This window comes from Pipra filicauda, unplaced genomic scaffold (genome assembly GCF_003945595.2).
Source record: "Pipra filicauda isolate LSUMZ 115617 unplaced genomic scaffold, ASM394559v2 scaffold1327_size17562_pilon, whole genome shotgun sequence".
NCBI lineage: Eukaryota > Metazoa > Chordata > Aves > Passeriformes > Pipridae > Pipra > Pipra filicauda.
Window position 1 is genome coordinate 1 of NW_024103793.1, and position 17,561 is coordinate 17,561.

At 62.2% G+C, this 17,561-nt stretch overlaps 1 protein-coding gene across 1 annotated transcript; it reads right to left on the reverse strand.

Moving 5' to 3' along the window:
* Positions 1-92: 92 nt before the first annotated feature.
* On the reverse strand, positions 93-17,512 carry WIZ (WIZ zinc finger; the record flags this gene model as incomplete). The annotated part of the gene is made up of 6 exons (XM_039378215.1): positions 17,377-17,512; positions 13,392-13,553; positions 10,591-11,094; positions 4,949-5,488; positions 1,681-2,181; positions 93-519 (listed from the first exon to the last, which is right to left on the reverse strand). Coding segments are annotated over exons 1-6 (2,270 nt in total), but the record flags the coding sequence as incomplete, so codon positions are not given.
* Between the last annotated feature and the right edge of the window lie 49 nt (positions 17,513-17,561).

The following is a 17,561-nucleotide window of genomic DNA, read 5'->3' on the forward strand; positions in this document are numbered from 1 at the left end:
CCGTTCCCTCTCCTGCAGGGATTCTCCCAGCCCCCAGCGCCCTTCCCGCAGGGATCCACCCACCCCTCCCCAATCCCCGCCCCGTCCCGCACTCACTGCTGATGTTGGAGCGCTGGTGCTCCTCCAGCTTGACCAGGGACAGCGGGGACGTCACCAGGGGCCTCTCCCCCGGCCCGTCCAGCACCTTCCCGGGGTCGCCGTGGGGCAGCTCCCCGGGGAGCCCCTTGCCCAGGAAGGCCACCCCGGGGGGCTGCAGGGCCAGGGGGCCGCCCCGGTGCTCCCGGGCGTGGCCGGAGTTGCGGAATTTCTTGGAGAAGGGCCTCCCCCCCTGGATGTAGCTGCGGTAGGCGCCAGCCTTGTGCGGGCGGTGCCGGATCCACTCGCGCAGGGTCTCGATGGGGGAGCCGTTCACGCACCACTCGGTGACCCCGAACTGGCGCAGGTGGGCGCGGGCGTGGCTGGCCAGGGCCTTGCGGTTCTCGAAGTACAGCCCGCACAGCTCGCAGCACGCCTCCGAGGCTGGAAAACAGGAATTATATGGGATATGGGATATGGGATATGGGATAGGGCACAGCCAGGGCCTTGCGGTTCTCGAAGTACAGCCCGCACAGCTCGCAGCACGCCTCCGAGGCTGGAAAACATGGAATTACATGGGATAATGGGATAAAGTACAGCCTGCACAGCTCCCAGCACGCCTCCGAGGCTGGAAAACATGGAATTACATGGGATAATGGGATAAAGTACAGCCCGCACAGCTCACAGCACGCCTCCGAGGCTGTGGGATGGAAAACAGGAATTATATGGGATATGGGATATGGGATATGGGACATGGCAGAGCCAGGGCCTTGCGGTTCTCAAAGTACAGCCCGCACAGCTCGCAGCACGCCTCCGAGGCTGGAAAACAGGAATTATATGGGATATGGGATATGGGATATGGGATAGGGCACAGCCAGGGCCTTGCGGTTCTCGAAGTACAGCCCGCACAGCTCGCAGCACGCCTCCGAGGCTGGAAAACATGGAATTACATGGGATAATGGGAATTATGTGGGATATGGGATAAAGTACAGCCCGCACAGCTCGCAGCACGCCTCCGAGGCTGTGGGATGGAAAACAGGAATTACATGGGATATGGGAGATGGGATATGGGACATGGCAGAGCCAGGGCCTTGCGGTTCTCGAAGTACAGCCCGCACAGCTCGCAGCACGCCTCCGAGGCTGGAAAACACGGAATTACATGGGAGATGGGAGATGGGATACGGGACAGGCTCGCAGGACGCCTCGGAGGCTGTGGGATAATGGGAATTAGGGGGGATATGGAATAGCCAGGGGGACACAGGGACACGCAGAGGGACAGGGACACCAGGGGGAATGGGGGAACAGGAATCCCCAGAGCCTCGGAGGCTGCGGGATAACGGGAATCAGGGATGGCATTTAAAATCCTCCACGGGATCCAAATTCCCAATTATTCCACCTCTGGATCACTCCCGGGGGAGCGATCTATCAGCTGGGGACCTGCTGACGGAGGGAACCCCCCACTCGAGTGGCTCACGCGGCCCAGGGGCCGCCCCGATCCCAAACCTCCCCTTCCCTCTCCGCGCTTCCCATCCCGCCCATCCCATCCCAGGGATCCCCTCGGGAATCCCCCCGGGAACCCCCCCCCGGGAATCCCCCCTCACTCACAGGCCTTGTCGTGCAGAGCCTTGGCCTTGAAGGGCAGATCGGGGGGGCCGAAGGCCTTGTGCTTGGATTCCCCGTGGGGGCCCAGCCGGTCGTCGGGAAGCGGCCGCTTGGGAGCCAGGAAGGCCCCGGGAGCTTTGGATCCCAGGGGGGTCAGCGCCAGGGCCCCCCCCGGCTTGCCCGGCCTCCCGCCCAGCGGGGACAGGGACAGCCCCGGCAGCACCTTCCCGGCCGGCGCCGGGGGCTTGGGATCCATCCCGTCCTCCCCCAGCCCCTTGGGGGGCTCCAGGCCGGGCGCCAGCGGCTCCTTCTTGATGAGGCAGGGCTTGGATTTCTTCCTGAGGATCTCCCGGAGGGTGTCGATGGGGGAGCCGTTGACGGACCACTCGGTGACCCCCATCTGGCGCAGGTGGGAGCGCGCGTGGCTCGACAGACCTTTCCGGTTCTCGAAGAACTCCCCGCAGAACTCGCAGCGGATGTCGCGCACCGGGTCGGCCCGGGAGGCTGCGGGAACGCCGGGATCAGCCGGGGAGGGAGGGGAGGGATCCCAGTCCACGGAAAGAGGGGATGGATCCCACCCCACGGAAAGATCAGCCGGGGAGGGAGGGGATGGATCCCACCCCACGGAAAGATCAGCCGGGGAGGGAGGGGATGGATCCCACCCCACGGAAAGATCAGCCGGGGAGGGAGGGGATGGGATGGATCCCAACCCCCGGAACGATCCGAGGAATGCCGGGATCAGCCGGGGAGGGAGGGGATGGATCCCAGCCCACGGAAAGATCAGCCGGGGAGGGAGGGGATGGATCCCAACCCCCGGAACGATCCAAGGAATGCTGGGATCAGCCGGGGAGGGAGGGGATGGGATGGATCCCAACCCCCGGAACGATCCGAGGAATGCCGGGATCAGCCGGGGAGGGAGGGGATGGATCCCAGCCCACGGAAAGATCAGCCGGGGAGGGAGGGGATGGATCCCAACCCCCGGAACGATCCAAGGAATGCTGGGATCAGCCGGGGAGGGAGGGGATGGGATGGATCCCAACCCCCGGAATGATCCGAGGAATGTCGGGATCAGCCGGGGAGGGATCCCACCCCTCGGAATGATCCGAGGAATGCCGGGATCAGCCGGGGAGGGAGGGGAGGGATCCCACCCCTCGGAATGATCCGAGGAATGCCGGGATCAGCCGGGGAGGGAGGGGATGGATCCCACCCCACGGAACGATCCGAGGAATGCCGGGATCAGCCGGGGAGGGAGGGGATGGATCCCACCCCCCGGAATGATCCGGGGATCCCCCGAGAGATGCAGGGATGGGAGGGCTCGGCTGGAGCGCTGGGATGGGCTCTGAGCCCCTCCAAACACCAGGATGAGCCTCAGCCCCACAAAGCCCAGGATGAGCCCCCTAAAGTCCCGGGATGAGCCCCCTAAAGTCCCGGGATGAGCCCCCTAAAGTTCTGGGATGAGCCCCCTAAAGTCCCAGGATGAGCCTCAGTCCCCCAAAGCCTGGGATGAGCCTGCTAAAGTCCCAGGATGAGCCCCCCAAATCCCAGGGATGAGCCCCCCAAATCCCAGGGATGAGCCCCCTAAAGTGCCGGGATGAGCTCCCTAAATCCCAGGGATGAGCCCTCAGCCCCCTGAAACACCAGGATGGGCCCCTCAGCCTCCCCAGATCCCAGGAATGAGCCCTCTCCCTCCCCCCCAAAAAAACAAGGGATGAGCCCTCGGCCCCTCAAAGCCCCGGGATGAGCCCTCGGCCCCCCCAGAGTCCCAGGATGAGCCCCCCCAAACACTGGGATGAGCTCTTGGCCCCCCCAGAGTCCCAGGATGAGCCCCCCCAAACACTGGGATGAGCTCTTGGCCCCCCCAGAGTCCCAGGATGAGCCCCCCCAAACACTGGGATGAGCCCTTGGCCCCCCCAGAGTCCCAGGATGAGCCCCCCCAAACACTGGGATGAGCCCTTGGCCCCACAAAACATTGGGATGAGTCCCCCAAAGTCCTGGGATGAGCTCCCCAAAGCCCCCTCAGCTCCACAAAGCTCCCCCAAAATGCCAGGATGATCCCTCGGTCCCTCCAAAACACCGGGATGAGCTCCTCAGAGTTCTGGGATGAGCTCCTCAGAGTTCTGGGATGAGTTCTGGGATGAGCCCCTCAGAGTTCTGGGATGAGCTCCTCAGAGTTCTGGGATGAGCCCCTCAGAGTTCTGGGATGAGTCCCCCAAAGTCCTGGGATGAGCCCTCAGCCCCCCAAAGCCTGGGATAAGGGATGAGCCCCCAGAAGTGCTGGGATGAGCCCCCCAAGTCCGAGGGATGAGCCCTCAGCCCCCCCCGACACTGGATGAGCCCCTCAAAGTCCTGGGATGAGCCCCCAGAAGTGCTGGGATGAGCCCCCCAAAACCCTGGGATAAGCCCAAAGCCCCCCTAAAGTCCTGGGATGAGCCCCCCAAAACAGCAGGATGAGCCCTCTGTGCATCCAAATCCCTGGGATGAGCCCTCAGATCCCCCCCAAATCCCTGGGATGAGCCCCCAGCCCCCCCAAATCCCTGGGATGAGCCCTCAGCCCCCTCCTGAAACACTGGATGAACCCTCAGCCCCCCCAAATCCCTGGGATGAGCCCTCAGCTCCCCCCCAAATCCCTGGGATGAGCCCTGAGGTCCCCCAAATCCCTGGGATGAGCCCTCAGCTTCCCCAAATCCTTGAGATGAGCCCTCAGCCCCCCCAAATCCCTGGGATGAGCCCTCACCCCCCCAAATCCCTGGGATGAGCCCTCAGCCCACCAAAATCCCTGGGATGAGCCCTCAGCCCCCCCCCAAATCCCTGGGATGAGCCCTCAGCTCCCCCCAAAATCCCTGGAGAGCCCTCATCCCCAAATCCCTGGGATGAGCCCTCAGATCCCCCAAATCCCTGGGATGAGCCCTCAGCTCCCCCCCAATTCCCTGGGATGAGCCTCCAGCTCCCCCCAAATCCTGGGATGAGCCCTCGCCACCCTAAATCCCTGGATGAGCCCGTCAGCCCCCCGAAAGCCCTGGGATGAGCCCTCAGCATCCCCCCCAAATCCCTGGGATGAGCCCTCATGATCCCTCCAAATCCCTGGGATCAGACCCCCTCAAATCCCTGATCCCCCCCCAAATCCCTGGGATGAGCCCTCTGTGCCCCCAAATCCCTGGGATGAGCCCTCAGCCCCCCTAAATCCCTGGGATGAGCCCTCAGCCCCCCCAAATCCCTGGGATGAGCCCCCAAATCCAGCACATCCCCCTTCCCGGGGCGGGGGGTGACTCACAGAGGTTCAGGGGCGACATCTCCTCCCGGGGGGACCAGGCGCGATCCGACGGATGCGGCTCCCCGTGGATCCCTCCGGCCATCAGCTCCCGCTTGATCTCCACCCTCAGCTGCTCTGGCTTGAGCTTCTTCTGCAAGGAGGGAGGAGAAAGGCCTGGAAACATCTTCCGGGCGGTGGGAGGCGGGGACGAGGTGGGAGACGGCCCCGGGGGGCTGCCGGGTGGCGGGACCTTCTTCCCCAGGGCGGGAATGTGCAGCTCTGCCGGCCCGCGCGGCTCCAGCGGTCCCAGGGTGCCCAGCAGGCTCTTGGCCACGGCCTTGGGGCCGGCGGGGTTCCCGGCGGGATTCCCGGCGGGATTCCCGCCGCGGCGGCGCTTGAGGATCTCTCGGAGGGTGTCGATGGGGGAGCCGTTGACGTACCACTCGGTGACCCCCATCTGGCGCAGGTGGGAGCGCGCGTGGCTCGACAGACCTTTCCGGTTCTCGAAGAACTCCCCGCAGAACTCGCAGCGGATGTCGCGCGCCGGCTCCGACCCCGACGCTGCGGAGAGAGAGCAGAGTTCCAGGGGGGGAACTGCCCGGAATTCCGGCTGCCTCCTGCCCACCCCGATCCCCAGACAATTAGCTGTTGTGTAATTAACTGGGATGAGGTTGGGGATAAATGTGGGATTGGGTTTGGGAGCGATATGGAATTTCTCGCAGTGGATGTCGCGAGCCGGCTCCGACCCCGACGCTGCGGAGAGAGAGCGGCGTTCCAGGGGGGGAACTGCCCGGAATTCCGGCTGCCTCCTGCCCACCCTGACCCCAAGTCAATTAACTATCGTGTAATTAACTGGGATAAATGTGGGATTGGGTTTGGGAGCGATATGGAATTTCTCGCAGTGGATGTCGCGCGCTGGTTCCGACCCCAACTCTGCGGAGTGAGCGCCGTTCCAGAGGGAGAACTGCCCGGAATTCCGACTGCACAAATATTGCCATCCCCTCTCCCCTCCCCGGAGACAATTAACTATTGTGTAATTAACTGGGATAAATGTGGGATTGGGTTTGGGAGCGATGGCAAATGGGATTTCTCAAAGAATTCCACACAAAAGCCACGCCGGCTCCGACCCTGACGCTGCGGAGAGAGTGGGATTCCAGAGGGAGAACTGCCCGGAATTCCAACTGCACAAATATTGCCATCCCCTCTCCCCTCCCCGGAGACAATTAACTATTGTGTAATTAACTGGGATGAGGTCGGGGATAAATGTGGGATTGGGTTTGGGAGCGCCAGCGATGGCGAATGGAATTTCTCGCAGCGGATGTCGCGCGCCGGCTCCGACCCCGACGCTGCGGAGAGAGAGCAGCGTTCCAGGGGGAGAACTGCCCGGAATTCTGACTGCACAAATATTGCCATCCCCTCTCCCCTCCCCAGAGACAATTAACTATTGTGTAATTAACTGGGATAAATGTGGGATTGGGTTTGGGAGCGCCAGCGATGGCGAATGAAATTTCTCACAGCGGATGTCGCGCGCCGGCTCCGACCCCGACGCTGCCGGAGAGGAGAGCGGCGTTTCCAGCGGGGGAACTGCCCGGAATTCCGGCTGCCTCTGCCCACCCTGACCCCAAGTCAATTAACTATCGTGTAATTAACTGGGATAAATGTGGGATTGGGTTTGGGAGCGATAGGAATTCTCGCAGTGGATGTCGCTGCTGTTCCGACCCCAACTCGCGAGTGAGCGCCGTTCCAGAGGGAGAAAATGCCGGAATTCCGACTGCACAAATATTTTCCATCCCCTCTCCCCTCCCCGGAGACAATTAACTATTGTGTAATTAACTGGGATAAATGTGGGATTGGGTTTGGGAGCGATGGCAAATGGGATTTCTCAAAGAATTCCACACAAAAGCCACGCCGGCTCCGACCCTGACGCTGCGGAGAGAGTGGGATTCCAGAGGGAGAACTGCCCGGAATTCCAACTGCACAAATATTGCCATCCCCTCTCCCCTCCCCGGAGACAATTAACTATTGTGTAATTAACTGGGATGAGGTCGGGGATAAATGTGGGATTGGGTTTGGGAGCGCCAGCGATGGCGAATGGAATTTCTCGCAGCGGATGTCGCGCGCCGGCTCCGACCCCGACGCTGCGGAGAGAGAGCAGCGTTCCAGGGGGAGAACTGCCCGGAATTCTGACTGCACAAATATTGCCATCCCCTCTCCCCTCCCCAGAGACAATTAACTATTGTGTAATTAACTGGGATAAATGTGGGATTGGGTTTGGGAGCGCCAGCGATGGCGAATGAAATTTCTCACAGCGGATGTCGCGCGCCGGCTCCGACCCCGACGCTGCGGAGAGAGAGCGGCGTTCCAGCGGGGGAACTGCCCGGAATTCCGGCTGCCTCCTGCCCACCCTGACCCCAAGTCAATTAACTATCGTGTAATTAACTGGGATAAATGTGGGATTGGGTTTGGGAGCGATATGGAATTTCTCGCAGTGGATGTCGCGCGCTGGTTCCGACCCCAACTCTGCGGAGTGAGCGCCGTTCCAGAGGGAGAACTGCCCGGAATTCCGACTGCACAAATATTGCCATCCCCTCTCCCCTCCCCGGAGACAATTAACTATTGTGTAATTAACTGGGATAAATGTGGGATTGGGTTTGGGAGCGATGGCAAATGGGATTTCTCAAAGAATTCCACACAAAAGCCACGCCGGCTCCGACCCTGACGCTGCGGAGAGAGTGGGATTCCAGAGGGAGAACTGCCCGGAATTCCAACTGCACAAATATTGCCATCCCCTCTCCCCTCCCCGGAGACAATTAACTATTGTGTAATTAACTGGGATGAGGTCGGGGATAAATGTGGGATTGGGTTTGGGAGCGCCAGCGATGGCGAATGGAATTTCTCGCAGCGGATGTCGCGCGCCGGCTCTGACCCCGACGCTGCGGAGAGAGAGCAGCGTTCCAGGGGGAGAACTGCCCGGAATTCTGACTGCACAAATATTGCCATCCCCTCTCCCCTCCCCAGAGACAATTAACTATTGTGTAATTAACTGGGATAAATGTGGGATTGGGTTTGGGAGCGCCAGCGATGGCGAATGAAATTTCTCACAGCGGATGTCGCGCGCCGGCTCCGACCCCGACGCTGCGGAGAGAGAGCGGCGTTCCAGCGGGGGAACTGCCCGGAATTCCGGCTGCCTCCTGCCCACCCCGATCCCCAGACAATTAACTGTCGTGTAATTAACTGGGATAAATGTGGGATTGGGTTTGGGAGCGATATGGAATTTCTTGCAGCGGATGTCGCGCGCCGGCTCCGACCCCGACGCTGTGGAGAGAGAGCGGCGTTCCAGGGGGGGAACTGCCCGGAATTCCGACTGCACAAATATTGCCATCCCCTCTCCCCTCCCCGGAGACAATTAACTATCGTGTAATTAACTGGGATAAATGTGGGATTGGGTTTGGGAGCGATATGGAATTTCTCGCAGCGGATGTCGCGCGCCGGCTCCGACCCCGACGCTGCGGAGAGAGAGCGGCGTTCCAGGGGGGGAACTGCCCGGAATTCCGACTGCACAAATATTGCCATCCCCTCTCCCCTCCCCGGAGACAATTAACTATCGTGTAATTAACTGGGATAAATGTGGGATTGGGTTTGGGAGCGATATGGAATTTCTCGCAGCGGATGTCGCACGCCGGCTCCGACCCCGACGCTGCGGAGAGAGAGCGGCGTTCCAGAGGGAGAACTGCCCGGAATTCCGGCTGCCTCCTGCCCACCCTGACCCCAAGACAATTAGCTGTTGTGTAATTAACTGGGATGAGGTTGGGGATAAATGTGGGATTGGGTTTGGGAGCGATATGGAATTTCTCGCAGCGGATGTCGCGCGCCGGCTCCGACCCCGACGCTGCGGAGAGAGAGCGGCGTTCCAGAGGGAGAACTGCCCGGAATTCCGGCTGCCTCCTGCCCACCCTGACCCCAAGACAATTAACTATCGTGTAATTAACTGGGATAAATGTGGGATTGGGTTTGGGAGCGACGGCAAATGGGATTTCTCAAAGAATTCCCCACAAAACCCGCACCGGCTCCGACCTCAAGGCTGTGGAGAGAGTGGGATTCCAGAGGGAGAACTGCCCGGAATTCCGGTTGCCTCTTGCCCACCCCCATCCCCAGACAATTGGTTGTTGTGGAATTAACTGGGATGAGGTTGGGGACAAATGTGGGATTGAGTTTGGGAGCGATGGCGAAAGGAATTTAGGGAAATAAACTGACCAGGGGCATCCCAGGAAATGCTGTTGGGAATTCTGGGGTTTTAACTGATTTCCTGTGGTGCCCAGGGGATGGATGAGGATGATCCCGAAGGTTGGAAGTGGGGTGGAACGCTGGGAAACCCCCGGCCATGGGGTTTGAAGGGATTCAGGCCTTAAAGCTGCCCCTGGAATGAGGGAATGGGCGGATACAGCAAATATTTGGATGCTGTTTTCCGTGTTAGTGCAGGAAATGATTCCCACTGGAGCCGAGATTCCCAGCGGAGCAGCGATTCCCAGGGGAGCAGAGCCTGCTGGTGCTGCCACCGGTGGGATGGGCTCCCTGGGAAAGCCTGGAAACGAGGATGAGGAACTAACGAGCCCAAAGAATCCCAACAGCCCTCGGGGCTGCGGATGAAACGTTCCTGGGAAGGTGCAGCGCTCCGGGAAAAGGCGGGAAGAGCCGGATGCTGCCGGGAAAAGGCGGGAAGAGCCGGATGCTGCCGGGAAAACCAGTTTGGTGCCAAGGTGCGGGAATAAGTCACTGCTAAGGAACTTGGGCATGAGGAGGGATGTGGAAGGACATGGAAGCACCAGGGCTGTGATTCCCGGGAAGGACATGGAAGCACCAGGGCTGTGATTCCCAGGAGGGATGTGGAAGCACCAGGACTGTGATTCCCAGGAAGGACATGGAAGCACCAGGGCTGTGATTCCTGGGAAGGACATGGAAGCACCAGGGCTGTGATTCCCGGGAGGGACGTGGAAGCACCAGGGCTGTGATTCCCAGGAAGGACATGGAAGCACCAGGACTGTGATTCCTGGGAAGGACATGGAAGCACCAGGGCTGTGATTCCCGGGAAGGACATGGAAGCACCAGGGCTGTGATTCCCGGGAGGGATGTGGAAGCACCAGGGCTGTGATTCCCGGGAAGGACATGGAAGCACCAGGGTTGTGATTCCCAGGAGGGACGTGGAAGCACCAGGACTGTGATTCCCGGGAGGGATGTGGAAGCACCAGGGCTGTGATTCCTGGGAAGGACACGGAAGCACCAGGACTGTGATTCCTGGGAAGGATGTGGAAGCACCAGGGCTGTGATTCCCAGGAGCTGCTGATTCCCAGAGGCTTTCCAGGAGCGGGAAATGTGGGAACGTGATGCCAGCCAAACCCACCGTGTCGGGATTTGGATTTATCGGGATCGGGGGCACCCGAGGGCGCTCCAGCCCCCCCGGAGCAGTCGGGAGAACCAGGGAAGAGACGGGAAGGGCCGGGAGGGCAGAGAGGCAGCGGCTTTCCCGAAATCCCAGTGGGAATGCCCGTCGGCAGGGAAGACCGAGACAGTCACAACCAAGCAGGGAGAGGAGGGGAGAGGCCAGGGACACCCCCCCCCAACCCTCGGAAAAGCGGGAAAATCCCAGGAAAACCGTCGGAACTCACTCAAGTTGAGGGGCCCGTCCTCGTCCTGCGGCCACTGGGCCGTGGGCGACCCCGGCAGCGGGCTCAGCGCCAGCTTGGAGCTCTTCTCCTCGGGATTCTTGGGAGACGGGGACCCCCCCAGCACCGGCGGCACCTTCTTCAGCACGGGGGAGCCGGGCTGGGCCAGGGCCTTGGCGAAGCCCGGCGGGGATTTGATGGCTTTGTTGACGGCCCCCTCGGGCGGGCGCTCGGCCTTGGCCAGCGCCAGCAGCGCCGGCCGGGGGGCGGCCCCGGGGTCCTTGGGAGAGGCGGAGGATTTCTTGGCCAGGGGCGGGACGAGGGCGGAGGGGGCCCCGTCGGCCTTGCCCTTGTGGCGCACGAGCTCGTAGAGGAGGTCGATGGGGGCCCCGCTGCTCTCCGACTCGGCCACGCCCAGCTGGCGCAGGTGGGAGCGCGCGTGGCTCGACAGCCCCTTGCGCGTCTCGAAGCAGGCGCCGCACACCTCGCACGTGGTCAGGCTCTGGGCTGGGAACGGCAGGAAAACAGGGAAAAGATGGAAGTCAGGGAATGGTTGAGGGAGGATGTGCTGGTGATCCAATCCTGGGGGATTCTGGCAACCCCAAACCCTTCTGTGGAGCATTAGGAGGATGAACTCGGGATATTCCTGCCCGCACACCTCGCACGTGGTCAGGCTCTGGGCTGGGAACGGCAGGAAAACAGGGAAAAAATGGGAGTCAGGGAATGGATGTGCTGGTGATCCAATCCTGGGGGCTTTGGGCTGCTCACAACCCGAGTTTTGAGCACTCGGGATATTCCTGCTCGCACACCTCGCACGTGGTCAGGCTCTGGGCTGGGAACGGCAGGGAAACAGGGAAAAGATGGGAGTCAGGGAATGGATGTGCTGGTGATCCAATCCTGGGGGATTTGGGCCAATGCAACCCGAGTTTTGAGGATGAAAACTCAGGATATTCCTGCCCGAACACCTCGCACGTGGTCAGGCTCTGGGCTGGGAACGGCGGGAAAACAGGGAAAAGATGGAAGTCAGGGAATGGATGTGCTGGTGATCCAATCCTGGGGGATTTGGGCTGCTCACAACCCAACTTTTGAGCACTTGGGATATTCCTGCCCAAACACCTCGCACGTGGTCAGGCTCTGGGCTGGGAATGGCAGGGAAACAGGGAATGGCTGAAGGAGGATGTGCTGGTGATCCAATCCCGGGGGATTTGGGCTGCTCACAACCCGAGTTTTGAGGATGAAAACTCAGGATATTCCTGCCCGCACACCTCGCACGTGGTCAGGCTCTGGGCTGGGAACGGCAGGAAAACAGGGAAAAGATGGAAGTCAGGGAATGGATGTGCTGGTGATCCAATCCTGGGGGATTTGGGCCAATGCAACCCGAGTTTTGAGCACTCGGGATATTCCTGCCCGAACACCTCGCACGTGGTCAGGCTCTGGGCTGGGAACGGCAGGGAAAACAGGGAAAAGATGGGAGTCAGGGAATGGATGTGCTGGTGATCCAATCCTGGGGGATTTGGGCCACCCACAACCCAACTTTTGAGCACTTGGGATATTCCTGCCCAAACACCTCGCACGTGGTCAGGCTCTGGGCTGGGAATGGCAGGGAAACAGGGAAAAAATGGGAGTCAGGGAATGGATGTGCTGGTGATCCAATCCCGGGGGATTTGGGCCAATGCAACCCGAGTTTTGAGCACTCGGGATATTCCTGCCCGCACGTGGTCAGGCTCTGGGCTGGGAACGGCAGGAAAACAGGGAAATCAGGGAATGGCTGAGGGAGGATGTGCTGGTGCTCCAATCCCAGGATTTTGGGCTCCTACAATCCGAGTTTTGAGCATTGGGATGGTGAACTCGGGAACATCCCAAGGGGTTTTATGGGATGGTGAACTCTGGAACATCCCGAGGGGTTTTATGGGATGGTGAACTCTGGAACATCCCGAGGGGTTTTATGGGATGGTGAACTCTGGAATACCCCAAAGGATTTTATGGGATGATGAACTCTGGAATATCCTGAGGGATTTTATGGGATGATGAACTCTGGAATATCCCAAAGGATTTTATGGGATGATGAACTCTGGGGTATCCTGAGGGATTTTATGGGATGATGAACTCTGGGGTATCCTGAGGGATTTTATGGGATGCTGAACTCTGGAATACCCCAAAGGATTTTATGGGATGCTGAACTCTGGAACATCCCAAGGGATTTCTACCACCCCCAACCCTAATTGAGAGCATTGGGATGCTCCAAACACTCTTGAGGAGGCAGGAATATCCCGAGGGATATTCACCATTCCATCCCTAATTCCGGATGCTCCGCGCACCCCCGAGGGGCAGGAATATCCCCAGGGATTTTTATCGGCTCCATCCCTAATTCTGGATGCTCCACCCCCCCCACATGGGCAGGAAGGAGCTGGGAAGAGCGAGCAGGGCCGTGGGAGGCCATGGATCGCTGCTCCGGGCTGGGAAAGGCCGGTTTTCCCTGCCCTGGGATGTTTTCCAGAGGGATCTGGAAGCCCAGCAGGGAGGGATCGGGACCTCAAGGGGATGATTTCCAGGGAAAGTCGTTAATTAGGAAAGGAAGGGCTGAGGGAGGGGTTTAGGGGGGGCAGGTCAGTCCCAGAGAACCCTGGAAAACTGTTGGGAAGGAACAGCACTGGGAATTGTGACACCGGAGCAGGACACAACCACCCTCTTAATTAACACATTAATTAACCCAAATCCTCCTGGATGGGGTCGAACAGACCCTGCCCGGCTCCAACCCGGTGCCAGGGTGTGGGATGGGAGGAGAATCCCGGGAAAACACCCACCTTTGGCGTCCTGAGGCTCCGGTTTGCTCCCGGGAGGCTCCGGGGACAGTTTGGTCCCGATCCGGGGCGGGGGCGGATCCAGCTGAGCCGAGCTTTTCTTCGGGATGGGAGGGGGGGAAGCCACTTCCATGGCCACCAGCTCGTCCTCCTCCGGAGCCAGGACTGCAGGGAGGGAGAGGGTCAGGATGGGCAGGGGAAGGGGAGATGGGGGAGCAGGGTTGGGGCTGCTCCGGGGGGAATTTGGGGTGTTCCGAGCGGGAGAAACCCTCCCCCAGGGACAGGGGGGGAATTTGGGATGTTCCGAGCAGGAGAAACCTTCTCCCAGGGACAGGGGGGGAATTTGGGGTGTTCCGAGCAGGAGAAACCTTCTCCCAGGGACAGGGGGGGAATTTGGGATGTTCTGAGGGGAGAAACCCTCCCCCAGGGACAGGGGGGGAATTTGGGATGTTCTGAGGAGGAGAAACCCTCCCCCAGGGACAGGGGGGGAATTGGGGGATGTTCTGAGCCCCTCCCCAGGGACAGGGGGGAATTTGGGATGTTCTGAGGGGGAGAAACCCTCCCCCAGGGACAGGGGGGGAATTTGGGATGTTCTGAGGGGGAGAAACCCTCCCCCAGGGACAGGGGGGGAATTTGGGATGTTCTGAGCAGGAGAAACCCTCTCCCAGGGACAGGGGGGGAATTTGGGATGTTCTGAGCAGGAGAAACCCTCTCCCAGGGACAGGGGGGGAATTTGGGGTGTTCCGAGCGGAGAAACCCTCCCCCAGGGACAGGGGTGGAATTTGGGGTGTTCCGAGCGGGAGAAACCCTCCCCCAGGGACAGGGGGGGAATTTGGGATGTTCTGAGGGGAGAAACCTTCTCCCAGGGACAGGGGACACCCATCCCACTGGGAAGTCACTGAGAGGGATGGAGGGGAATGGGATATGGGGGGGTTGGAGCTGCTCCAGTGGGAATTTGGGATGTTCTGAGGAGGAGAAACCCTCCCCCAGGGACAGGGGACACCCCCCAGGGACAGGGGACAGCCATCCCACTGGGATGTCACTGAGGGGACTGGGACAGGAGGGATGGAGGGAAGAAAGGAGGGATGGAGGGGAATGGGATATGGAGGGATGGAGGGTCGGGGTTGGGGCTGCTCCAGGGGGAATTTGGGATGTTCCAAGGGGGATAAACCCTCCCCTGGTGACAGGGGACACCCATCCCACTGGGATGTCACTGAGAGGGATGGAGGGGAATGGGATATGGGGAGGATTGGGGTTGGAGCTGCTCCAGCAGGAATTTGGGATGTTCCAAGGGGGATAAACCCTCTTCCAGAGACAGGGGACACCCCCCAGTGACGGGGGACACCCATCCCACTGGGATGCCACTGGGAGGGATGGAGGAGAACAGGATATGGGGGGAATTTGGGGTGTTCCAGGGGGGATAAACCCTCCCCTGGTGACAGGGGACACCCATCCCACTGGGATGGTAATGGGAGGAACCGGGGCAGGGGGGATGGAGGGGGGGGGGGGGGGGGGGGGGGGGGGGGGGGAGGGGGAAGGGAGGGTGACAGGGTGACACTGATGGTGGCAGGTCCCTGCAGGGAGGGGACAGGGGTGGTGGCAGCTTCCCAAGGGATGGGGACAGGGAAAGGGGACAGGGGTGGTGGCAGGTCCTTAAGGAGAGGGGACAGGGGTGGTGGCAGCTTCCCAAGGGATGGGGACAGGGAAAGGGGACAGGGGTGGTGGCAGGTCCTTAAGGAGAGGGGACAGGGATGGTGGCAGGTCCTTAAGGAGAGGGGACAGGGATGGTGGCAGGACCTTAAGGAGAGGGGACAGGGGTGGTGGCAGGTCCTTAAGGGGAGGGGACAGGGGTGGTGGCAGGTCCCTAAGGGGAGGGGACAGGTCCCTAAAGGTGGAGGAGGGGACAGGGAAAGGTGGCATCTCCCCGCAGGGGACAGGACAGGGACAGTGGCAGGTCCCAGCAGGGGACAGGACAGGGACAGTGGCAGGTCCCAGCAGGGGACAGGACAGGGACAGTGGCAGGTCCCTGCAGGGGACAGGACAGGGACAGTGGCAGGTCCCAGCAGGGGACAGGACAGGGGTGGTGGCAGGTCCCTGCAGGGGACAGGACAGGGACAGTGGCAGGTCCCAGCAGGGGTAGGACAGGGGTGGTGGCAGGTCCCTGAGGGGACAGAGGTGGTGACAAGTCCTTAAGGGGAGGGGACAGAGGTGGCAGCCCAGGACAGGGTGGTGGCAGGTCCCTAAGAGGGGTAGGACAGGGGTGGTGGCAGGTCCTTAAGGGGAGGGGACAGGTCCCTAAAGGTGGAGGAGGGGACAGGGACGGCGGGAGGTCCCTCAGAGGTGGGGACAGGTCCTTAAAAGAAGGGCACAGGGAAAGGTGGCATTTCCCAGCAGGGGACAGGACAGGGACAGTGCAAGTCCCCAAGGGGAGGGGACAGCGAGGGTGGCAGGTCCCTAAAGGGGAGGGGACAAAGGAGGTGGCAGGTCCCTCAGGGGAGGGCACAGGAGAGGTGGCAGATCCCAGCAGGGGTGAGGACAGGAGAGGTGGCAGGTCCCTCGGGGGAGGGGACAGGGATGGTGGCAGATCCCAGCAGGGGTGAGGACAGGAGAGGTGGCAGGTCCCTAAAGGAGAAGGCACAGGGATGGTGGCAGATCCCAGCAGGGGTGAGGACAGGAGAGATGGCAGGTCCCTAAAGGAGAAGGCACAGGGATGGTGGCAGATCCCAGCAGGGGTGAGGACAGGAGAGATGGCAGGTCCCTCAGGGAGGGCACGGGGATGGTGGCAGATCCCAGCAGGGGTGAGGACAGGAGAGGTGGCAGGTCCCTCAGGGAGGGCACAGGGATGGTGGCAGGTCCCAGCAGGGGTGAGGACAGGAGAGGTGGCAGATCCCAGCAGGGGTGAGGACAGGAGAGATGGCAGGTCCCTCAGGGAGGGCACAGGGATGGTGGCAGGTCCCTGTGGGAGGATGGGAAAGGTGGCAGGTCCTTGCAGGCCAAGGGACGGGTCCCTGCTGGGAGGGGACAGGGAAGGGTGGCAGGTCCTTGCAGGGGACAGGACAGGGACAGTGGCAGGTCCTTGTAGGGGACAGGACAGGGACAGTGGCAGGTCCCAGCAGGGGGTGGCCGAGGACAAGGCTGGGGACACCCCGGGGCTCCTCGGGCGCCACTTCCCAACCCCGGGGGGTGGGAGGAGGGGTGGGAACTCCCGGGGGACCGGGATGGAGGGACAGGGAATCTCTCGGAGTGACCGGGATGGAAGGACCAGGCACCCCCCGGGGGGGACCGGGATGGAGGGACAAGGATGGAGGGTCCGGGATGGAGGGATCGGGCACCTCCCGCGTTCCCCGGGGGGACCGGGATGGAGAGAAGGGATGGAGGGATTGGGATGGAGGAATCGGGCATTTCCCGCATTCCCGCGGGGACCAGGGCCGGGATGGAGGGACCGGGATGGAGGGTCCAGGCATTTCCCGCATTCCCGGGGGGGCCTGGATGGAGGATCTGGGATGGAGGATCCGGGATGGAGGATCCGGGACGGAGGGCCCGGGATGGAGGGTCGGGGCATCCCCCGCATGGTCCGGGACAGACGGACCGGGCACCCCCCGCATCCCCCGGGGGGGCGGGAGAAGGGACCGGGCACCCCCGGGGGGGCGAGAAGAGAGGCCCTGCACCCCCCGCAGCCCCGCGGGGCCCGAGCTGGACGGACCGGGCGCTCCCCGCGGGCCCCGGGCCCGGGCCCGTCCCGGGGGCCGCCCCCCGGGGGTCCCGCCGGGGACAAAGCGGGGCCGGGTCCCGGACAAAGGAGGGGCGGCGTCTCGTCGGCCGCAGCCCCCGCGGGCCCCCCCGGCGCTCCCGCCGCCCCCGCCGGGCCCTCCCGGCGCCGGCCCGGCCCCGCCGCACCGGGGGCTGTGTGAGGGGGAGGGGGGGGGGCGGCGCGGGTGGGCCCGGGCGCGGCGGGGCGGGGCCGGCGGGGGGGGAAAGGGGCGCTCACCCGGCTCGGGCGCGGCCGGGGGCTCGGGGTCGCCGTCCCCGCCGCGGTCGCGGTCGCGGGGCCGCGGCGCCGCCGCCGCTTTGGTGACTTTGGGCGGCGGGGAGGCGGCGGCCGAGCCCGAGGTGGAGGCCGCCATCTTGGGCACCGCGCACGCGGGGAGCCCGCCAGGCCGGCGCGCCGAGCGC